The sequence below is a fragment of the Crotalus tigris genome, unplaced genomic scaffold (genome assembly GCF_016545835.1).
Source record: "Crotalus tigris isolate CLP2741 ecotype Arizona unplaced genomic scaffold, ASM1654583v1 scf7180000017731.4096049, whole genome shotgun sequence".
Taxonomy (NCBI): domain Eukaryota; kingdom Metazoa; phylum Chordata; class Lepidosauria; order Squamata; family Viperidae; genus Crotalus; species Crotalus tigris.
The window spans coordinates 2,428,303-2,452,193 of record NW_024096599.1 but is presented as its reverse complement, the minus strand read 5'-3'; the positions used below and the strand labels follow the sequence as shown (position 1 = coordinate 2,452,193).

Below are 23,891 nucleotides of genomic sequence, written 5' to 3'. Positions count from 1 at the left end.
TTGGGAATTAGGGAAGTTGAAGTCCTTATTGAATGCAAAAGATTGTGGAAGGATGGCTTAGATGAAATGTTATGTTTATATAATGCCCTATTTTTACAGGTTGTTTGGTATCACTCCAGTTATTCAGACTAACTGCTCAAGCACCTGGAAACTCATAACCAACCAAAATTTGAATTGGTACCATCATACCAACCCTATCTTGCTGCTACTCTTGTATTATACCCTATCAACTCTGATTCGACTTTGGTTAAATGAACCAATTGTACAGGTGAAATAATTATCTTTATTTTTTTTTTTTAAAAAAAATCTTTATAACAAAAGCCTACAAATCTGTTCAAATTGCGTTTGGCCTTTGTGCATAAAAAGGGATTACCTTTGCATTATAAATTAATCTCTTTCCCTCCTCCAAAATATTATTAATATCTAACATTCATCTGTGATATGCCACAACAGTTTTTTATTTTTCTAATGTTACCTATCTCAAAAAATCAAGAAACTGTAGTGCCAGCATTGAACAATTGCAATCTGCAAGAATCACAAAACAGAGCCATCTGAGGCTCTGTTTGTCCATCCTTGACATAAGGTGTCTAAATTAAAGCTCTGTAATATTTAGAAACATGTTTTATAATGGTTTCCTAGCATATACGTGGTTTTCATTGACTGAAATTCATGAAAATAATTTAGAAATTCCATAAAAATACTTTAATTTTTAAAATATTACATTTTTAATTGTAATCTATAATTACAACATTTTATTGCAAGTATAATGGCTATCATAAATTTCTTTCCAAATATTTTGGAGGAGATGAATAAACAATCACAGTAAATTTTCAAGCTGGGATGATGTTTCTGTCTATGGTTAAATGCACAAATACTGTATATAGTTCTACATAAAATAATTACATATATTTGTATGAACTTATTTATATTATATACAATCTAATGCTCATATATCCTGAGGAAAAAAAACCAGCATATTGTTTTATTGGACACATCTTGTGATAGCATGAAAGCTGACATGGTAGAAAATGATTAGGAAAAATGTCACTTATTTTACTTTGACTGCATTTCAACTGCTTAAGATAATATATAATCATATAGCTAGGCAGGAAGATCCATGAAATATGGATCCTGTTTGGCATTATGCAGTTACTGTTGCCCACTGATGTTTGTCTGTTATTTAAACTTGTTCATGGAGAATATACTGTACCTGATGTGGTAAATTCTTAATTTGCAAGGACTAGAGTTAAAAGCAATTCAAATTGCATATAAATTATGCAGATAATGGTCAATGAATTTTTATTTCAAAAGTCAATCTTTTTAGATAGGTTAACATTTATTCTCAAAATCATTCCAGAATTAATCTTTTTTTCTTTTTTCTTTGCTCATTTAACAGATGCCTGATGATGACAAATCAGATATAAATAAGGAAGAAGGAATAGAGTGCACTCCAATTCAAATAACTGCAGACAGAAGACGCAGCTTGTGGTATACCAGTCACTACACAACTGATGAGAAAAAAGTAAAGTCTAAAGGAATCAGTTCATCTAATTTGTATTCCTTAGATCTTTTAGCAAGAACGGAGTGTGCAGGTTCACTTCTGATCTGAAGTCAATTGCTAATTTGAGATTATCAGCAGTAACTTTAACCATGCATTTCTCCATCAATGAGTAGTTACAGGTAGTCCTTGTCTTACAACCATTTAACAATGGTTCAAAGTTACAACAGCCAGAGACAAAATGATTTATGACTTATCCTCAACATTCCCACAGTCACATGGTTGCAATTTGAATGCTTGGCAACCAGCTCATATTTACAATGATTGAGGATTTTGCAGCCACATGATTGCAATTTGCAACCTTTCCAGGCAGTTTCTGACAAAGAAACCCAATTGTGGAATCCAGATTCACTTAACAACCATGTAATTTGCTTAATGAACAGGGTGATTCACTTAATGATTGCAGTAAAAATGGCCATAAAAGCAAGTTTGGTGAGGTGATTTGGATGTTTGTCTGTTATATTTAATGTCTGCTAAGTGATCATCTGTTAAAGTAAGATTTCCTTGTAAAAGGGAAGTATTAAATGTTCCGGTTCATTCAGCATCTTCTGAATTTATTTTAGTTTGGTGAGGTGATTATTCACTTAATGACAGCATTGTTTAGCAACCAAAATTCTGATCCCAAATCAAGACTTACTTGTATGTTGCTATTGTACACTTTTCAGAATAAAATTACACTCCCCCATATTTAGTTCAATATAGAATTTCAGATGATTACTAAGCATGCAGTCATTCTAAAGCTAAGATCTATCATTCTTAAGATTTATTTTATTGTTATTACTACTATTGCATCCTATCACCTTCTGAACTAACAAGTTATTCTTGCTTTGCTTTTGCAGCTTTTGTCAATGACTCAGGATGAACACAAGCCATCTGATGTTAGTACATGGTTTCAAAATTTCAGACAATTTGCGCAATAACTTTGTTTCTGTTTGTGACAATTTATTATGTAGGGATTCAAGGATTGGGTTGAGTAGAGGTTGATGCAAATTAACTACAGTATGTTCAATCAGTTTAAATGTCTGGCTTCCTGCTGTTGTCTCCTGCATCTGGGATTCCTTTCTAACCATGCAACCAGTGGTGGGATTCAAATATGGGAACAACCGGTTCTCTGTGTGGATGCTGCTTCCGGAAGTCGATTCTGGGCCTGAGCCACAAAATATTAGCTACCGGTTCTGCTGAAGTGGTGCGAACTGGCTGAATCCCACCACTACATGCAATCAAGCCAAACTGTCACAGCTTTAGTGCCTCCTTTTGGTAGCAGTTTCTGTCTGCCCAGGACTAACAAAATTACATCTGTATAGCTAGCAGTCTCCTTGCTTTTCAATAACATTTCTAATATCAAAGAATATATATGTAGTCCTGATTTAGTGACTGCCTCATTTAGTAACTATTCACAGTTATGATAATGATGGAAAAGTACCGTAAATGCCGGCGTACAAGGCGACCCGGCGTATAAGACGACCCCCGTCTTTATAGCCGGGCCGCATTCCTAGAACGTCGTCTTATACGCCGGAAACTACCAGTATTTCCGGCGTATAAGACGACTCGGCGTATAAGACGACCCCCGTCTTTGGCGCCGATTTCAGCGCTCGCGGAAGTCACCTTATATGCCGGCATTTACGGTAACTCTCTGACCAAGCCTCACATTTACAACTTTTGCAGGAGTGTAAGGCAGGGGTCCCCAGGCCACAGCCCACTACTGGGTCTTCAGAACTAAACCACGGAAATGGCAGGCAAGCATGCATCCCCACTTGCACAAACAGCGGGCAAGCAGAGGCAAGGGCACTCCATTTGTGTGTATGCCTGCCACTCGCACAAATAAAGCTATGCACATGCACTTGCCCACCGCTCATGCGGAACCATCTCCTCTTTTTCCCCCCTCCGCCTGGCTGGTCCACAAAGCCAGAAAGGTTGGGGAACTTTGCTGTAAAGCAAAGGAAAACTGATGTAAGATTATACGTGCAGTTGCAGTTTTACTTAGTAACTACTTCATGTGACAAACAAGTTGCCAGTCCCAAGTGTGGTCACTAAACAAGGACTACCTGTATATTTTCTGCATAGGCCAGATAGACTTGTCACTTGTTTCTAAGCATGCACAGTGAAAGGACATGGCTGATGGGATCTGCTATTCTCTGAGTATTGAAATGGAGATCTATAACACAAATCACACTCAAAGTAAAGGAGAATGTTTGTAGCTCAAGGTTGAGATGAGGGGTCCTTGGTTGTCCTTGAGTTTGGTTGTTTTCTTGCAGACATTTCTTTGGCTGTTTACTGTTAGCTTGTTTGGCAGTTCCTTGATTGGGGTATTGTTTACTTGAGCAACAATCAAGAAATAAATGATGTCCCAATCAAGGAACTGCCAAACAAGCTAACAGTAAACAGCCCAATTAAGAAACTATCAAGACCACTCCCACCAATACTGATAGGCCAAGTCACTAGAATATAAACTGAGAGCAAACCTACTCTCTGTTAGCACTGATGATGTTACCTAGTTTGGTTAATGAAATGTCTGCAAGAAAACAACGAAGCTCAGAGAGCACCTAGGACCCCTCAGATCATGATCATTTGGAGTCTTTCTTAAGAACATGTATTTCCTAATTTGCACTGCATTGGACAGATTATTTTGCCACATATTATCAAGTATTTATTAATTAAGAGTGTTAGGGCCTTTCATAATTAAACATTCACCTCTTGATTGTCCTATTTTGTAATATTATGTAATTTATTAAAGCATAGTTGTGATATAAAAATAGTTCTACATAGCCCACATTTTATTTTATTTAATATTTCCTTATTTATTAAGATAATGTAATAATTGCAGTCTTATGAAAATACAAATGCAACCATTTTGGAATAGATTAAAAAATATTCCAGCATCCTGTTTCCGTAATGTAGTCAGATGTGTATGAAAATACAGGCAGGACATTATGGTAATAATGAGCTGTATTTAGAACTATTGTGATTCTGGAAATGTTGCAGAAAACCTAAAAATGGCCTTGAAGGACAGTGCCATTACAGAGGCCATGATCAGATAAGCGTATCTTATGTCCATTCCAAGAAACTAATTGGAGAAAATGCTTCAGATTGATCCCTCCCTAATTCACATAATGTAAAGCTATTCTAATAAAAGTAACTTTGGACCTGTATGACATTGGTTTCTTAGTCTGGTCTAGTCTCTAAAGCTGATGGGTATACTATAACTATTATTACTGTTGAATACCAAATTGCTATTGACATTTGCTATTGACAGTTCATGAGCAAAATTATTTGAAAATAGAGTTCATCAAATTAAGTTGAGTATACCTCTATATAAGGGTTCTTTAAGAAGCAATTGATTTGAGTATTAGATGTTTGTAGGTGTACCATATGCATTTAATCTTCTGAATGTCTGAGTGTATCCTGTTTTGTATTTAATCCATATGGTTGAAAAAGAAAATTAAAGCAGCATTGAATTTATATCAAGAAAAGTAATAGAACTGATTGCTTTAACACGTTGCTTGTTTTCAAAGGATTCCTCTGATTGTCATTCAACAGGTTCTGCTTGTGACACTGAATGGTACACCTGTTGATTATCAAAGCATACATCCTTTGCGCCCTATAGAAAATGGACCTGCCAAGACAGATATGTACTCAAGACCACAATACAAGTGGGATCCCTCGGCTAATGCTCTAGGTAGTCATCAAAATGTGAGAAAAAATGGTTGTATGGTTTAATTGTTTAGATATATATTTATCTACTTTTTTCATTTTACCAAGGGAGGACAATGTGCCATCCTATAAATTACCTATATCATCCATTTTGGCATTCCAATCCATACCTCCCTATGGTGTCTGCAATTAAATTGGGGGCTGTTGGATATGTATCTTGCTGGAGATGTTACTACATTATAATAATAATGTGTACTTTCCATGGGCTGTCTTTAAATGGATTGGCAGAATATTGCTAGCACAGCAAAAAAAAGTAATGGACCTTTGTTTAATAACAGTGGAAAACCCATTGATCTAAATTTCTTAAAAAGTTAGGTCATGTGGCTTTCCTGGTGTCTAACAATCTTGCTTATGCTACACAGATCTGCAAGAAATAATTGCACATTCCTGCCATAATCTGTCATTTTGTTTATAGCTTTCAGTTATCAGATTACCTAAATTGGTTTCTGAATCTATATCACATAAACATTATTTGCAATCCATAGTTTTTTTTATTTCTCAGAAAAGAAAGAAGAGGAGGAGGAGGAAGGGGAGGAGGAGGAGGAGGAGGAGGAAGAAGAAGAAGAAGAAAATTCAGAGGAAGAAAAAAACTCCAAAGTTCATGCAATGGTCACAGTTTTCCATTTTATCATGAAACAGAGTTATGTCTGTGCTTTGATCGCTATGATGGTAAGTTATGTTGTCTTTTGGCTCTTGGTCCACCTTGAAAATGACATGATGCTGTGATCCAGGACACATTTTATAATTAGTGAGGTTGTTTAAACTTGTTATTTCTGATCTTTTATCACTGCAAGTCTGCTTGAATTAATGAAAGAGCATCTTCATACCTTACATTCTGATCTTGAAGCTTGAAAACTTTTTGTGGTCTTGAGCCTGGGACAATATACGGAATATTTTGGCTCCTGCTGCTACTTTTTATGTGGTTTATAACTGTTATTATACTCAATTCTGCTTAGTGCTCAGGTAGTAAAGAATGCATTAAAATGCATTAGAAAACACACACACATGTTTATGCTATTGTTTATTTTAACAATGGCTTTAGACTCCAAGGACTCCACATGTTGGGTATTTTTCTTCTTTCCTACATGTACTGTATTGTTTGATTGGGTGACTTATAAGATAGAATTTTGTAGAAATCTCATATATTGATGAAGCAAGCATGCCTATGTAATGTTTGGCTTCTACTGCTAAGCTTTGCATTTTCCTTTAATTTGATTTCTACTGCAAGTGAAAGGCTACATTTAGTTCATTTAATGTTAAATTATCATCAGGTTAGTTTTGCCTGAACTGGGTAGCTAACTGTCTTAAGACCTGTAGTTTAAAAGTGCAAGTTGATAAATTCATATGAAATTGAAGGAAAGTAGCAGCAGGAGCCAAAATATTCCGTCTAGATGTTTTATTTTTTTAAAAAAAATTCAATGATTTAATTCAATGACTGGATGAAGAGATGGAGGCAATGCTTATCAAATTTGCATCTTATAATACCCTAGAACTGTGGTGACGAACCTATGGCCCACAGAGCCCTCTCTGTGGGCACGCACACTGTCACCCCAGTCAGCTGGGTTTTATAAAACCTTTTCACTTTAGGCCTCTGCCGTTGTGTGCAAAAAAAAAAAAGGTTCAATAAATCAATCAACTTCAACTTCTTGCAGGAAAAAAAAAGTTCTCGCAAAGTTGGAATTGATTGATTGAACTTTTTACTCCCACCCAGTCTGCCATTACCACTGCAGCCATGCCCACCCAATGGGCCACGCCCACCCAATTGGCTACACCCACTGAATTGGCCACACCCACCTAATTGGCTCCATCAACCTAATGGGCCACACCCACCCAATGGGCCACGCCCACCCGGTACCTGATGATACATAAGTGGTTTTTGGGTTACAGTTTGGGCACTAGATCTCTAAAAGGTTCGCCATCACTGCCCTAGAAGATAGACATAAATTTTAAAATGGGCTGAAAATAATCAAATGAAATTGAACAGAGAAAAGTGCAGGATTCTTCATTTATAAAAGAAACATCAAACACATAAGAAATACATAATGGATATTTGGGTTAAAAAAATACTTGTGAAAAAGAATTTGGAGTGGTAGTTGATTCAAATGGCACACCAGTCAACACTGTGATATGATTACAAATTTAAGGAAATCAGGCAATTAGAGAAATCATACAGGGATCTGTTTTTTCTTATGTGTAGTAAAGTAATATGTTTTATCTATATGCATATTCTACAGACACATGTTTTCTCCTTGCATAGGATTTAAATATTTCTTTTGCTTTCACCTTTGTTCAGAACAGAACAGAATAACAGTGCTGGAAAAGACCTGATTTCCCTAAATTGTTTGTAATCATATCATAGTGTTCGCTGCTTTCTTCTAGTCCAACCCCCTGCTCAAGCAGGAGACCCTATATCAATTCAGATAAATGGTTGCCTAATCTCTTCTTAAAAACCTCCAGTGTTGGAGCATCCACAACTTCTGGTTTGGTTTATTGTTCTCATTGTCAGGAAATTTTCCCTTAGTTCTAGGTTGGTTCTCTCCTTGATTAGTTTCCATCCATTGCTTCTTGTTCTGCCTTTAGGTGCTTTGAAGAATAGGTTGACCCCCTCTTCTTTGTGGCAGCCTCTTAGATATTGGAACATTGCTATCATACCACCCCTAGCATTTGTATATGTTTATGTGTATGTATATTGAGAAGCACAGGGTGAGGGGAATATTGTGGGTCCATGAACAGGACAGAGAAGGGGAGAGAAGATCAAAACAGGACAGTCTGCAGTATTTGTATTGGGGATTTTTTTTCCTGAAGTACTTTTCTTTGTAGCCTTTAGCTATATTCAGCTGACTTTTAACTTGAAGCATGAACCAAATTTGATCCTGTTCTGTTCAGTCTTTGGAGCATTATCTTGCTGATACAGGGGAGAGACAGACACAGTGTCTTGATCTTATTTATATAGTTTTTTCCCACTGGATTGCAAAAAGTAAGGCAATGCAACAAGATCATCATTTCCAAATCATCCACTATATTTTACTTTGGTCAGAATGAAGATGTAAAGTTGAAGTAGGATTTGGCAGTTTAGAACAATCAACTAAATTAATGAATCAGAAAGCTAAATCCAATCCTGAGAGACTGAAAGAGCTGAATTTGGATAGCCGTCATTGGGGATTCCACTGTACTGCTGCAATATCTGAAATGATGTCACCCAGTAAAGGTCAAAAACTGTTCTTTCCTGTTTCAGATTGCAAGACGAGTTTCAGGAAGGGTGTTTCCTGAAACATGCTGAATGTAGACCATTCTTAGCAGTCAGAGTGGTGGAATCAATGGCCTACAAAGGTGGTTGGCTTCCATTCATTGGAATAGAGAGTAGGAGTCCTTTTGTTTTGAAATCTTTATTTTACATTCCTGCTCTGAGCAAATTCTGAACTTATGGCCTGAAGTGCCCCTTCCAATTCTGTGATTCTAAAGTTCAAATACATTGAGTGTTGAACTGATGAAAATATATTTATTTCTTTTCTTCAAGGCCTGGAGTATTACTTACCACAGTTGGTTAACATTTATATTATTGATATGGTCTTGTATACTTTGGATGCTTCGTGACCGAAGGAAATATGCAATGATAAGTTCACCTTTTATGGTGGTTTATGGAAATTTATTATTAACATTTCAATATATATGGAGTTTTGAGCTGAATGATAAGGAACTTCCTCAAGTTTCTGGATTTCTAGAAAGGAAAGCACCTCCTGAATTAGGATCAAAGGTAATAATTGCACACAAGCCTATATGGTCGGCACATATACGTATTTTATAAGGTTCATGCATTTATATCAGTAGTGAATAACATCTAAGAAAAGATTTTTCAAAAGTACAACATGATAACTGTGATTAGTATCTGAAAATATATAACTAAAATACTTGTTATATTTTATTTTGACTGTAGCAAATGTCTTTCCATATTTAAGGAACAGCTTTAGGAACACAAGTTATTTGGGTCCATTAATTATTTTTTCCTGGATGAAAAATACTTTCTTCCTAGATTCCTAAAATAATTTATAGTTATTGTTACTATTTCTCCTGCCTTGCGCTAGGTAATTCTAGTCCTTTTATTCTCTGCTGGATACTCTTTAATTAATAATTCAAGTTAAAATGAATAAAAAACATATTATCAACTCCTAAAGTTAATATTGTTTTTACATGATCCAGATAAGTTAAAATGAATAAAAACATATTATCAACTCCTAAAGATAGTATTGGTTTTAGATGATCCAGATATTCTATTGGATATGCCTGAAATGAATTTCTCTCAAAGGATTTACATGTTTTAGAATCTAACTATCAATTTTGTCATTAATTAGGTATTTTATAAAATGTCCTTTCTAAACCTTTTGGCTATTATAAAAGATTATATTGTGAATAAAAAAAACAATCCTATACCTTAATAATATAGGAATATTTTCTGGATACTATAAACAGGATAAATTATGCTCTATATTTAAACACAGTTTTTCCTTCATTAGAAAAGGCTTATAAATTGAATATAATTCTGCACCATAATTCTGCCTACTATGTTATCAAAATATGCTTACTTTTAAAAAAATATAAGCATCATCTGCTTTGCAGAAAAGTTTGCTCCCTCAGGAGATTTTGAAGCAGATGTAAAGTAGATACATTGTGTAAGCATTAAAACAGAAAATGAAGCAACAACAAAAAATAAAAGCCAGTCATAATAATTACCTCTATGAGTGTGTTTCTTGGCAAAGAAAGAATTGCTCTATCCTTGAAGAAACCAGGTGATTCTTTTAAGGAGTATTAGACAACCCATGATCTGTTGGGTCATTGTTTCATTTGTGTCATTATTTCAGTCCTTCCCCCATTTAACCGCAGCCACTGACTTGCCTTGTGGTCTTGGATTTGCAACTTCCTGCAAATCTGTGGCTCTGTGGCCTTCTCTGTTGTGGCTCCTGACCTTTGGAAGATCTTACTTCCTGTGGTGGCTCCCACCCTTCTGACTTCCATAAGGCCCTGGAGACTTGGCTCTGTCAGATGGCTTGGGGCCCCAATGGGGAGAATCACACAAGAGGTGGTTGAGGAATTAATAGGCAATCCCACCTCCCCCTGTGTATTCTGCTCCCTCTCTCCCCATCTTTCAACAATAATTCTATTTTTGATTGTAATTTCCATTTTTATTAGAAATTTTTAGAAATATTTAATGTTTATGATTTTAATGCTTGTAATGCTGTAAGCCCCCCAGAGTTGCTTCGAAAAAAGATGGGCAGCAAATAAATTTAATAAATAATATCTAAATAAAATTGAGAAAAGAAAGAAAAAAAGACACATGTATAAAGATGGGTATTTAGCTAATCCCTAATTTTATAATTAGCTTAATTTATCAAATTCCAGAGAAACTAGTCTGCAAGCCAAAGCACAATAGGAGTAAGATCATTGGTTCTAATGATCATTTAGGCCTCTCCATTATGTATGACAACATTTCCCAACTTTTGTTCTTCCAGATACATTAGCGCTGGCTAATATGTTTTCAGCATTTGTAATCCAATATACATTTGGAAAGCAACAAGTTATGCCATATACTGTGATATATATTCAAGTATAGCTATGATGAAAAGCCAAAGATACTCCTTGAGGACATTAATTTCTACAACATGGCTTAATTTGGGGTCAAGATTAATTGTTGATATTTGGAAGATGTTTGGCAATATCATTCAGTTTATCTTAAGTGTTCTATCACCATACTGTGGATTGTGGAAATTCAATAAGTTATTCAATAGTGTGTCTCCTCTTTGGTTTCAATTTCTGCTGACAGATACTTTTTGGACTTACTTTTTGGCTGCTGTTGAGACAACACCTCACTGAGCGAAAGACTTTGCAATTAAATGAAACTGTTTTGTCAGAGGTCAAAATTGGAGAGGAAGAGAGTGAAGAAAAAGGTGAATGTGCATTTCAAGTAAATATACATGATAGCTTCATGATAGTGATGTCAATAGAGAAGTACACCATGAACTAGGAAATAATTCTCTTAGGATTCAAATACTGTATATAAGTACTTATAAAACTAGTAGAGAAAAATTAAGAATTAACTCTTAGTTTTATTTTGCTTCTGATTTTTTCCAATCAATTTAAGTTTTGTATTAACTTGCCATTAAAAGGTGGCATTAAAATTTGTACCCAGATTCTCAAAAGGTGATGCAAAGAATCTCTGTCTTTCCTTATTCCATCTTTTCCTACTAAATTATGTATTCGTGCATTTGTATATTGATTTTTATTTTTTTATTAAATGTACTATATTGTTGACTGATGTGATGTGTCTTTGTTTTACAGTAAGACAGTATTGTGTATCAGTCAATGTAACCAGTGCAGTTGAACTTTATATCAATAATTATAACATTCTAAAATAACTTATTTAATGGCATGTATTCTAATGTTACATTTTACAATTACAGATGAGGAATCCCAAAAAGAAGAAGAAGAATCCCCCAAAGAGGAAGAGAAAGAGGAAGATGAAATGGGGGAATTAGAGGAGAAGGAAGAGCAGGAGGAGGAGGAGGAGGGGGAAGAAGAAGAAGAAGAAAATGATGTCATGAAAGTCCTAGGGAACATGGTGATGGCGATGTTTGTTAAGTACTGGATTTACGTCTGTGGAGGAATGTTCTTCTTTGTCAGCTTTGAGGGAAAAATTGTCATGTACAAAATCATCTATATGATGCTCTTCTTGTTTTGTGTAGTCCTATATCAGGTAAGTAGTACAAATCATAGTTTTTAAGAACATTGCCATTCTGTTTCTTTCTCTCTTTTATTTTTATTAAATATGCTATTTTTACAAAGCATAAGGAGTCATTAGATTAAAAATGACTTAAAAGACAAAATTAATTAATCTTGTAAATATATATAAAACCATAAAAAATTAAAACAAGTGTGAGTCAATCAAAATCAATACAGGTTATTGATAGGGCCAAAGGAAGGGAAGAACAGACAGAGAACAAGACTACCAGCAACAATTAAGTTCAGTTTAATGCAGCTTGGCATTTAAGTGTATCAAACCACCTTAGAAAAAAATTCTGAAGTGATGATCACTGAATTATGATTTTGTTGTTGTTGTTAATTGCGAAGTCGTGTCCGACCCATCGCGACCCCATGGACAACGTTCCTCCAGGTCTTCCTGTCCTCTACCATCTTCTGGAGTCCATTTAAGTTCACACCTACTGCTTCAGTGACTCCATCCAGCCATCTCATTCTCTGTCGTCCCATTCTTCTATTGCTCTCAATCTTTCCCAGCATTAGGCCCCTCTCCAGTGAGTCCTTCCTTCTCATTAGGTGACCAAAGTATTTGAGTTTCAACTTCAGGATCTGGCCTTCTAAAGAGCAGTCGGGGTTGATCTCTTCCAGGACTGACCGGTTTGAACGCCTTGCAGTCCAAGGGACTCGCAGGAGTCTTCTCCAGCACCATAGTTCAAAGGCCTCAATTCTTTGGCGCTCAGCCTTTCTTATGGTCTAACTTTCACAGCCATACATTGCAACTGGGAAAACCATGGCCTGGACTATACGCACTTTTGTTGGCAGGGTGGTGTCTCTGCTTTTTAGTATTTTTAGTACTGTCCATGGGGTTTTCATGGCAAAGATACTGGAGTGGTTGCCATTTCCTTCTCCAGTGGATCACATTTTGTCAGAACTCTCTGCTATGACCTGTCCGTCTTGGGTGGCCCTGCAGGGCATAGCTTATAGCTTCATTGAGTTACGCAAGCCCCTTCGCCACGACAAGGCAGTAATCCATAAAAGGGTGAATTATGATAAATGACTGTAAATGATGAACATTAGGTAAACTTAATTTCTTATTTGCTAGGTTCACTATGAATGGTGGCGACGAATTCTGAAATACTTTTGGATGTCAGTTGTAGTTTACACAATGTTAGTACTTGTTTTCATTTACACATATCAATTTAAAGCATTCCCTGACTTGTGGAAAAACATGACAAACATGAATGATGATCAGTAAGTATTATTTGTTACTCCATTTGTTAAAATTCTGGTTATTTGGATGATGTATTATGAAACACTAATATTACTCTAGATGCCTTATGTTTTATAAGTGACTATACTTAGGAAATATATTCCTTTAGGAAAAACAAATATTCAGCTTCTCATTCGATAAACAGTACACATACATATTGTCCTATCTCTTCCATTTTTAACCAACACATTTTTTCATGTACCTTCAATTTTAACTCAATCCCTTCAGAAATCAGATATGAAACCATTGGGAGGCAAATAGTTGAAGAAGTTGCTTTCATTCTAGAAAGCACAACATGTTCTTCATGGTTTCATCAAAATAATAATAGCAGCATTGCATACTTATGCCACAAGGTCTACCCTTAAATTTGATGTCACAGTATACATTCAAAATCAGAAAAGTTTGTGTCATAATAATGTGAGACTGCTTTTAACGTTCTCGCCCTTAACTTTCCCTTCAGATGTTGCTGAATTCATACATTAAAAAACACTGTTTGCACCTATGGGTCCATTTGTTTAATGATGATTTCAGGGTATGATAGTGCTTAAAAAAGTGATCCTTCTCGAAGTTATAACTGTCACACACAAACATTCCTGCCCCACAGTCACGTGATCACAATTTGGGCTCTTGGCAACCAGCTTTCATTCATGATGGTTGCAGTGTCTTCTAGTCAATTTGCCAGTTTCTCAGCCATCTTCTGATAAACAAAGTCAATGTGGGAAGCCATATTTACTTAATGACCAGATGATTCACTTAAAAACTGCCTGATTTACTCAACAACCACGGTAAAAATGGTTGTAAATTAAGGTCTAATCATATGATGACTCAATTAGCAATGAAAATTCCAGGCCCAATTGTGACTGTAAGTTGATGCCTACCTGTATATCCTTGATCAGATGTCATGCTTTCACTTCTGCAGTTGACCATTCTTTTATATCTTTCGTTTTGTAGCCAAACATGTTGGGGAAAAACAATTGCCACTATAGTTTTGTGAAAAACAAAAAGACTTTTCCACTAATTTTTGTTTTGAGACCAGAGATTACAGGGTGTTTTTTTTTTTAACAAAGCTGTTTAGTGAAAGAATATTTTTCAGTTAGCCTTTGTTCACTTATAAGTGAATTTTGATATAGTCACAAAAGAAAATGATGAATGAGACATTTATCAGCCTTATAAAGTAAAAGACCAGAAATAATTCCAAATTTCACAATGTTGCTGGATTCAGAGAGTTCTGTAGTATCTGCAGTAAAGTGTGTATCTGAGTAAAGGCAGCCTATCCATTATACTAAACATCGTAAGATGGTTGCAGTCTTAGATTGGCAAAATGCACAAGCTACGTTTTATGAGCTTGAAACAATAGGCAACCATCTTTTTATTTTCGTAAGATTTTTAATATATTATGAATCTAATATTTTTTAGATTTTTGAATTTAATTCATCTGCTGTAAAATCTTGGTGCTGTACCAGATCAATATTGGGTAATGGAATATAGCTAAATTTAGATTTTTAGGTTAAGGAATAGATAAAGATAAGAAAGAAAATTCACAAATATTTTTAGAAGCATTTCTTCCAAGTCTTTTCTGGATCCCATCCGGGTAGCTATTACGGTTTTGTTGTTTTATAATTTTCAGAATTACTTACTATTTGTAAAAATAAAAACGTTTTAGCTTTTCCGTGTGCTTTCTGACAAGTCTAAAAGATTGTGATAGTTATTTATGAGTTATAAAATATAGGTGTAACTTGAATTATTTTATGTTTCAGGCTAAAGGATCTTGGTTTAGAACAGTATTCCACAGCAGAATTATTCACTCGCATTTTTATCCCAACCTCCTTTCTATTGGTATGCATACTGCACTTGCATTACTTCCATGACCGTTTCCTCCAACTCACAGATTTAAAAGCCATAGTCAGCAAACAAGACAATGCCATTTACAGGTAAACATAACAGAAAATTTTCCTTCATTTTATTGCCCCCAAGGTTGGTTGGTTAAATCTTCTTTATTATCTTATAGTCAAGTAATTCTGGATTTTGAAGAAAAAGAGCGTAATTAGAGAAAGGTGGTCTGTTCTCAGTGGCTGAATAATAAATACCACTTATAAATCTCATGATCTATAAACCTTCACTGCAATCACAAAAAGGCTATTTTGGTCTGAATTCTTTATATATGGTTTTCCCAGTAGCAGACAGAATTTAGTGAGATTTATTCCCTACCAAATATATTCAGGGTTGTTGCATTACTTATAATTTGGGAAGGAACTATAGGAACTTGTAAATTCTTTTAACATAGAATCAAAGAGTTGGCAGTTTCTTCTAGTTCAATCTCCTCCTTAAGGCAGGAGACCTTATATCATCCTGGTCAAATGATTGTTCAATCTATTTTTGAAAACCCCCAATGATTTAATATTTTATTATTTTAATTAAATATTTTATCTTAACAAGTTTTATAGAAATAAATTAAAAAATGGAAAAGTAAGAGACAAAGAAATGCAGCTTCTTTCCTACAGTCAAACTAAATCATGTTGATGCTTATTAGCAATATGGTTCTCCTGCAGAGAGAAGAAAATGTCATAAAACTCAAATTTGGAAATCTTTGTGAAACTAAACTACCCAGGATAAGAATATTGTATAACAAAAGAGTCATTTCTATATTCATTTCTGATTCTAGGTAGAAATGCTCTTTAAGGACAAAAGTGGACTTAGAGAATTAAAAAATAGCTACTTTCATAGAAATGAAACAAAGGCAGAATAATATATTGTTTAAATTTTTATCCCCCCAAAAATTAAGAATAACTGCATCAAAACTTAACAAGGAATTGATGAGACTATATGTCTTCCTATATACAATAATGATGTAATTTATAAAAGACCATTATGTTTGGGGAATTAAAAGCACAAACAAAAATGTATATGAAAGATTAGCAAATATGGATCAATTACATTATTTACATCATCAGTCTCCTATACAGTTTACATACATAGGGGTTTGCAAGTAGATTGCAAGTGACAACATATACATCATAATATAAATTCTACTCCTTAAGTATTTGGAAATAACATTGTGATGCAAGAACAAAAGGATATACCTCTCAGCGTGACATCATGATGACTATATAATTTTGGTGTCAGTGTAGTTAGGAAGAGACAGGTGGTATGTTGGGTGTTCATTTATTTTTCTTTTCTTCATAAATGGTATAGGCAATTATTTGAAATTTTAAACATTCCAATGTGAAAAAAATCAAAACTGGTCACCTATATTAGCAACTATATTTGTTGAACTGAATTGAAGAAGCTCTCTCTCCTGATAAGCTTTTCATCTTTAGTGGCCAAATGGCTGAAACTATAATTGAGTTCTCTCTCTGTGAGGAGTATCTGTAACTATTGTTAAACAGTTATAGATGATATATAGATACAGATATATAAATGTGGATATTTATCCTACCATTTTTATATCTTGGGCAACTTAAGGTGGCAACCATACCTAATACTCCCTTATCCACCTGTTTCCCCACAACAAAAAACCTCTGAGATAAGGTGGTTTTTATTAAAGTCACCCATCTGGCTTCCATGCCTAAAGTACAAACTTACAGTGTCCTGGTTTCTAACCCAACACATTAACCTCCGCACCACACTGGCTCTTATATATGTATAGATGTGCATCTATGTATATTATTTTATTTTATTTACTAACTTCCACATTTAATAAATGAGAACAGAAAAACAAGCCAAAAAAGAGAGACAACAAAATGAACAATTCATCTATTTTTTTCCTCCTAGTTCCTACCAGGGTAAGGAAATCATGGGTATATAGAAGTTTATAAGTTCTTCTTTCTGCAGGGGTTGTGATGTTTTTTCATTATGCATACTGCATCACTGCAGCTTTTTTTCTTGTGTGCTTCCTGAGAAAATATATCTATCTTTAATCTTGTTTAACAGTATTCTTCTCTTTCTCTAATTTTTCTGCTGCCACCTTATGCATTCTCACACTTTCATCTGTTACCAAAGCCATGCCAAAGTCAATGGTCGTGTTTATCTTATAATAAATAGGTGGGTATTTTAATGATTCCTTTTCTTACTTAAAAATTTAGTGTTTATTTAGTTGTACATTCAAGCTTTAAAATAAAAACAATAAGGCTATTCATGATACTCAGAGAACATAAGGGTACTCAGATAACACATCTTCTCAGTACTACAGTTCTTTTGTTAATGCAGTGGAATCTTAATAGTCTGCTTTTAAAAGCTAAGAATATATTGGTTCGTTTTAAAGCTGAGCAGAATTCAGAAAATGTTCAGCCTCTTTATATTAGTTAGACATAAATGTTTCCTCTGGAAATATGCTGGTATCAATATATTGTCACACATGTGCATACATTTGTGTATGTAAATTAGTTAGATTCTAATATTTAAATCAACTACATTCTAGTTGTTTGGATTTCAGGCTTTGGAGCTTCAATTTATGTTTTGATATTATGGTATGTTATGATATTCCCCTTGCTTTAATTGAAGCTCTTCTTTTAAAAAAATGACTTGCAATTAATACATTCGTTTTGTTTTATTTTCTACCGGATGTTAAGCCATTGTTTTATCAAGTAAATAGTAAGTTAGGATATATAAAGTAGTAAAGAAAACATGGAAGGCACTAACATATTAAAATAATTTTAAAAAATAGATTCCACAGCAAGGCTATCTGCAAGGTGTGATCAAAAAAGTCAAGATTGTGGCCACAGTGCGCATCTAATGCATGCAGAATAACAGAATAAGAGAGTTGGAAGGGATCTTGGAGGTCTTCTAGTACAAACTCCTCCTCAAGCAGGAAATCCTATAACATTTCAGACAAATGGTTGTCCAATCTCTTCTTAGAACCTCCAATGTTGGAGCACCCACAACTTCTGGAGGCAAGTCATTCCACTGATTAATTGTTCTAATACACAAGAAAGCAGAAGTTGATAATCACTCTGTTATGACTATCAACTTAAAGCTTTTGACACTTCTATTCCAGAATATAGAAAGATGAAAGCTATATTATGAACGCCTTATTATTTACCACGTTAGATAACCACAGTGTGACTTTAATGGTAGGTTAAGCAATTATCTAAAGGTTAGTAAGTAGAAAAGAGCTGAAGTGAAGCAAGTAATCCCATGCCACATTCTAAAAAGCTACAACTGAGAGCATCTAGAAGGTAACACAAAAAGGTATCTCGGAGGTAGCAGAATGGGTAAGCCTAATACCAAATGATCAGTTATTGTGGATGTTCTCTGAGTTTCGTTGTTTTCCTGCAGATGTTTTGTTATCAGACTAGATACATTATTAGTGCATAGCAGAGTCAAGTTTAATGAAGGTATCTTGCCCTACCAAGGAAATCTAAAAATCCTAGGAAAATCCTGGATATTGGGTATTCACACAAATCAGCCATCCATAGACACATAAAGGTAAACCTTTATCTACATACCATTTAAATTTTAAAAGATACAACCAAACGTGAAGGAAGGAAACAAATAGCCCAGAGCATATCCTCCCTAGCCGGCAACACCCAGATAGACAGAAAACAGCACCAGATAACAACCAAGAAAGAAACAATATGCTAATCAAGCAACCATCAAGGAAGAAACCACACCTCAATCAAGACTGACAAAGCAAGCCAACATCTATAAACAGCCAGCAAACTCCACTCCCCAATGCACTTACAATCTTGCTTAGTCTGGTAATGAAATGTCTGCAGGAAAATAACTAAGCTCAGAGAATATTAAACACCCACAGTTCAGTGTTGAGCTATCTATGTATTAATCTATCTATTCTCTCCTATCAGCTATTATTGTAATACTGTTCTGCTCTTTTTAAAGTCTTGATAGCTTTAGACTCCATCTGTTGCAGTGACTGTTTATCAGGGACTAGGCTCAAATAGTTATTCCTGAATAGACTTGTTACTCTTCAGTGCCTCCCTGTAACTGAACATTTCTCTTTCTGGTTTTTGCTTCTGTATCTCAATTTTCTATATCTGCATTCTGAGGGGCTCTGCACAGCATAATATTGATTACGGGTGGCTGGCTGCTGTAACTCTAAAGTTGGCAATGATGACTGTGGCTTCTTATTAATGACTGTTCTGTTTGGGCCTTTACTGAAGCACTCTTATGGCTGGCTTATTATGATACCTGTTTATATTCAGTATGGTTGAGGCTATGCAGCTTCATAGTATAGTAAGAATATATTACAATCTGGCCGGATACTAGTGGAAAATATGGCTAAGAAATAGAGCAGTGCAAGAAGAATAATTCATGCTCTGGTTTAGTTCTGATGCATCTTGCTCATGTCGGATCCTTTTGATTTTTCACACACATTCTTCCTTGCTCACTTACTGCATTATGCTAGGCACTGCTAGCCATTTAAAAAAAACACATATATTTTATTCATGATAATCTTGGTTTATATTCCAGGATTCAGGAATGGGTGATGAACAATGTAACTTACATTGCTTATTGGTAGAACAGAATTGTTTTTAAAACATTTGTTTTCATAAATTATTTTTATTCTTGTTCAAATGTTGAATATGTTATATTCAAAATATAACTAACCTGGATTAGTCTTTGATTTAAAACCATTCATTTAGTGATCATTCGAAGTTACAACAGCACTGAAAAAAGTTACTTATGACCGTTTTTCACACTTATGACTGTGGCAACATCGCTGTGGTTACATGATCAAAATTCAGACACTTAGTAACTGGTTCATATTTATGATAGTTGTAGTGTCCCAGGGTCACCTGATCTCCCTTTGCGACCTTCTGACAAACAAAGCGAATGGTGGAGGCCAGGTTCACTTAACCGTAAATCTGGCTTCCCCATTTACTTTGCTTGTCAGAAAAGGCTCAGTTGTGGTTGTACGTTGAGCATTACCTGTACAACAAAACTGCAGTATGTTAAACTTACCCTAGGAATGGAGAACATTTTTAGGAGGACTGTTCAGTTAAGCATACCCCTCTGAATTTTATCTTGGTTTGTAAAAGTTGCCTTTTTGTCACCTGCAGTCTCTCTCTTTCCCCTTTCTGTTTTTTACTCTGAAGAAGTTACTGATATGCAAAATAAAACTTCTAAATTGCTCTTTTCTTACATGAGTTTTTGAAAGGACAAGGTGTGTTGCAGTTGCTGTTTTCCTCTTCACTTATCGATCAGCAGGATTTTTTTTAAATGTTCCCAAATTAAGGCAAAGCATTTCTTTGCAGTATTCCCACTTGATACTGAATATTGTTCACTTATACTCTGATACTTTGTCCATAATTTGTCATGATTTATTTCTTGAAGTAATAAAAAACACTTTCCAGTTCGTGCACTTAGTGAATTATTTGGGCATGTTCATAGGGATTTGAATTTTAAAGAACTTGAAAATTGATTTTTGTAAAGTTCAATTTCTCCCTCATCTCTACCATGATCCACCAGAATAAAAAAAGAGAACTAGTAGATGAGTGGGGGGGATCATGAAACAGATCCCCAGGCTGGATTTACCCAGTTATGAAAATTAACTTGAACATACCTAGTCCATTCTAAAGTAAAATTTGTGAGCTTCATTAACTTCTGTGTGAAAGGAAGTAGTGTTTTCACCACTGTAGGCAGTGAGCAAGCTGTATAAATAATCCTTCAGTTATTTATATATTGGTGGAGTCATCTGAATAGAAATAAATTGTACCCTAAAAACTAAATAAAGTCTTTTTGTTTGTAACTATAAACAAATGCATTTATCAATGTAAGAGAAAGATATTTATGTTTAAAGTAAAGTGGGGTACTTGACCCCAGACATAAAGGTTCATTTATTTCTCTGAGCCATAAAAATGGATTAACATGTTTTGAAAACTATAATACCATTGCAATTTTGGCACTATTCATGTTTCAGTAGATTTTTAGAAATTATTTTCCCAATCATATTTTTATTTTCATTTTGAATTCATAAGCAAAGATGCAATACTACTAACAAATCACATTTTAATGGACCAACTGGTGGAGTAAGTGTCCATTAAATAAGAAAGTATGTTATGGCAGTAGTTTTTATCTGTGATAAAACTAGATTACATCATTTCAATCGTTATCAAATAATCACACAAATGATATACATTGTACATACATTTAATCAATCATATCAGAAATCCATTATTTCAATATACTCCTAAATTAAGTTTCACTTACTGTTTTCCTACAGCAGCTCACCAGTTAGGAAGACATATTAAGACATTTTTATACTGACAAAACTGTATCTTTCAGTTCAACGTATGGTTTTAAAAATGAAGAATTGGCAAAGAAAACTATCTAATCTTGGCAAGCATATGGGACATAGAATCTGGAGGTATAAGTCAGGCAGATAGATGAAGCCTATGGCTCACAGATAAGGAGTTTATTTCTACTCATAAAGTAAGAGCAGCCAAATTCTGAGAGAAGAAGCAACTGGTTTGAAAAGGATTGGTTGTTAATTGCATTAAAACAGAAAACAAATTCTTCAAAGGCATAATTCTGGCTTAATACTATCTCCTCTATTGTTTGTCCATTGTCTTTATACGGGAATATTATCAGCGGTGGTGAGCAGATAGGACACTGGGAAAAAAAGGATACTGTTTTTTATTAAGTTCAAACATCAGCCACTAGGTGGACTGACTTTAGGGTTTTTAGGATTTCAAAATTTGGGCTTTGGGAGGAGGATTGGTTGTTATCATTAGGCTCAGAGTACAGCCTGATGTGAAATTCAGTGGTTAGTGCTACTGTTTTACTTTGACTCATCCAAGTCAACATTGGCAATATGGCTATGATTAAAAATGAGCACCATAAATTGGATAAACTCCAAGCATTACTGATTGGAATTATTAATCGCTGTAGTTGTGTAAGACATATTGGATCAATACCAAAACCTTACAATAATACTTACGTGACAGTATTTTGGGCTAATCTATGTATGATACCTCTTAAAATAAGACATTTGCACTCATCACTTTATGGCTATGATTCTTCATACATAGAAAGAAATTACAATGAAATCAGTTAATTTATTTCAGTATAATAACATCGTCAAAGTATAACCTTCAGGGACCTTAACAGTATCAATAGTGGGAGGAAAAAAAGCCAACCAAGTTAGTAAGTGAAGATCCTTTGTAAAATTTTGTTCTAGTTCTTAATTATTTGATTTTTTTTATACCATCTTTAAATAACTAAAATAGATGGCCCATTTTTATCACCAAAACATTCATGTAGAGTATCCATTCCTTCTGGATATTCATTTAGATAATATTTTGAGCCAAGAACCATTGTTGTTTGTTTGTTTATTTATTTGCCAGCCAACAATATCTCCATTCCTATCAATTACACATAAGCTTCCAGGCTTTAGCACTGTTTTCATTGAAAAATGTTTTGAGAATTTAGTATAGCCAGCAATTTATCCCTGCATATCTATTAATGTATTATCCAATTATTTGCCTGAGTCTGCATGCGCTACAATGGCATATTTATTCCTCTAGTGCAGTCCAGTCCTTTCAAGAATTCGTAGCACTTAGTTGTCTAGTAAGTCTTGTAATTGTAGACATGGAATGAAATCTTTAAGTCTAGGCAAACATATTTAATGTTAGACAGATTTATATTAGTGCTGAATCTGAAGCTTCATTCTTCAGTCCCAATGTTTTACAAAGAGAAACTAATGCTACATCCTGAGAGTTTTGCTTATCAAGGGTAAATAAAAGTGTAACCTTGATACTGTGCATTCTGTTTTCAAAGAAGACAGAACAAATAATGTAACTTAATAAAATAATATCAAAATTCTAGAATACATATTTTAATTGCTTCAATTTTTACATTGATATAAACAGTGTACATTGTATCTTGTATATTTTATACTAAGCTACATAATTCTTGAAAGCATAACTGGAAAAATATGGATAATTCATAGCATGTTATATATTATCCTCTTCCAAAAGCGTTCATAGAATTTTTGCTTTTCTGTGCTTATCCTCAATTAGGAAAATATGCCAAGGAATCTAAAAAAAAAACAACTCATACTTTTAGAAATATAAATATATATTTAAGATATGATTTCTTTAAATTGAGAGGATTCATGCTCTCATTTTCATATATAGAAAGAGTAATTAAAAATTCTAGAACTGTACTTTTTACTTTTGCTAAAGCAAATGCACTGCATTCTGTTAAGAGTAAGACAATATATTTTTGAAAGCTGCCACAGATGGGTAATGCTAATGAGTCGTATAGCATCATATCTTATCTCTGATCTTCCTCTTCTCATTTCCTTTTTTCTTTCTGTTTCAATTATTTGAGCAGCATCAAGAAAAAATTACCAATCCATCAAAATGAGTAAGTCCCCATGGGAAGTCATGAAATGCTTGCTGTTACATGTCATTTCATGCTTCTACAACTTAAACTTTGACCATTTTTTCCCCTTGGCGGGGAAACGTCAAGTTTAGGTGACAATATCACTGATTACTGATGTGAATATTAGCATCAAAATAACGATTGCTACTGTGGTGCAATCCGTGTGGCATTTTCATTTTTTTTTGAACAGTGTGTGATTCATGTATTCATGCATTTCCAGTTTGTTTTAATTTACAAAATAACAAAATTTAGTGTTTTCAG

The 23,891-nt window shown here is 34.5% G+C and overlaps 1 protein-coding gene across 2 annotated transcripts in view; it reads left to right on the top strand.

The window, feature by feature from the left end:
* PIEZO2 (piezo type mechanosensitive ion channel component 2) overlaps positions 1–23,891 on the top strand; it is a 202,460-nt gene that overhangs the window by 129,150 nt on the left and 49,419 nt on the right. The window contains exons 8-17 of one of the 2 annotated variants that reach the window (XM_039339226.1): positions 100–268; positions 1,397–1,522; positions 2,398–2,436; positions 5,096–5,227; positions 5,786–5,938; positions 8,787–9,023; positions 11,085–11,208; positions 11,722–12,014; positions 13,119–13,267; positions 15,044–15,217. In XM_039339226.1, coding sequence (XP_039195160.1) covers positions 100–268; positions 1,397–1,522; positions 2,398–2,436; positions 5,096–5,227; positions 5,786–5,938; positions 8,787–9,023; positions 11,085–11,208; positions 11,722–12,014; positions 13,119–13,267; positions 15,044–15,217 — 1,596 coding nt within the window. Of the gene's footprint in view, positions 1–99; positions 269–1,396; positions 1,523–2,397; positions 2,437–5,095; positions 5,228–5,785; positions 5,939–8,786; positions 9,024–11,084; positions 11,209–11,721; positions 12,015–13,118; positions 13,268–15,043; positions 15,218–23,891 lie in introns of those variants that run through there. The other variant, XM_039339225.1, reaches the window with a different exon arrangement.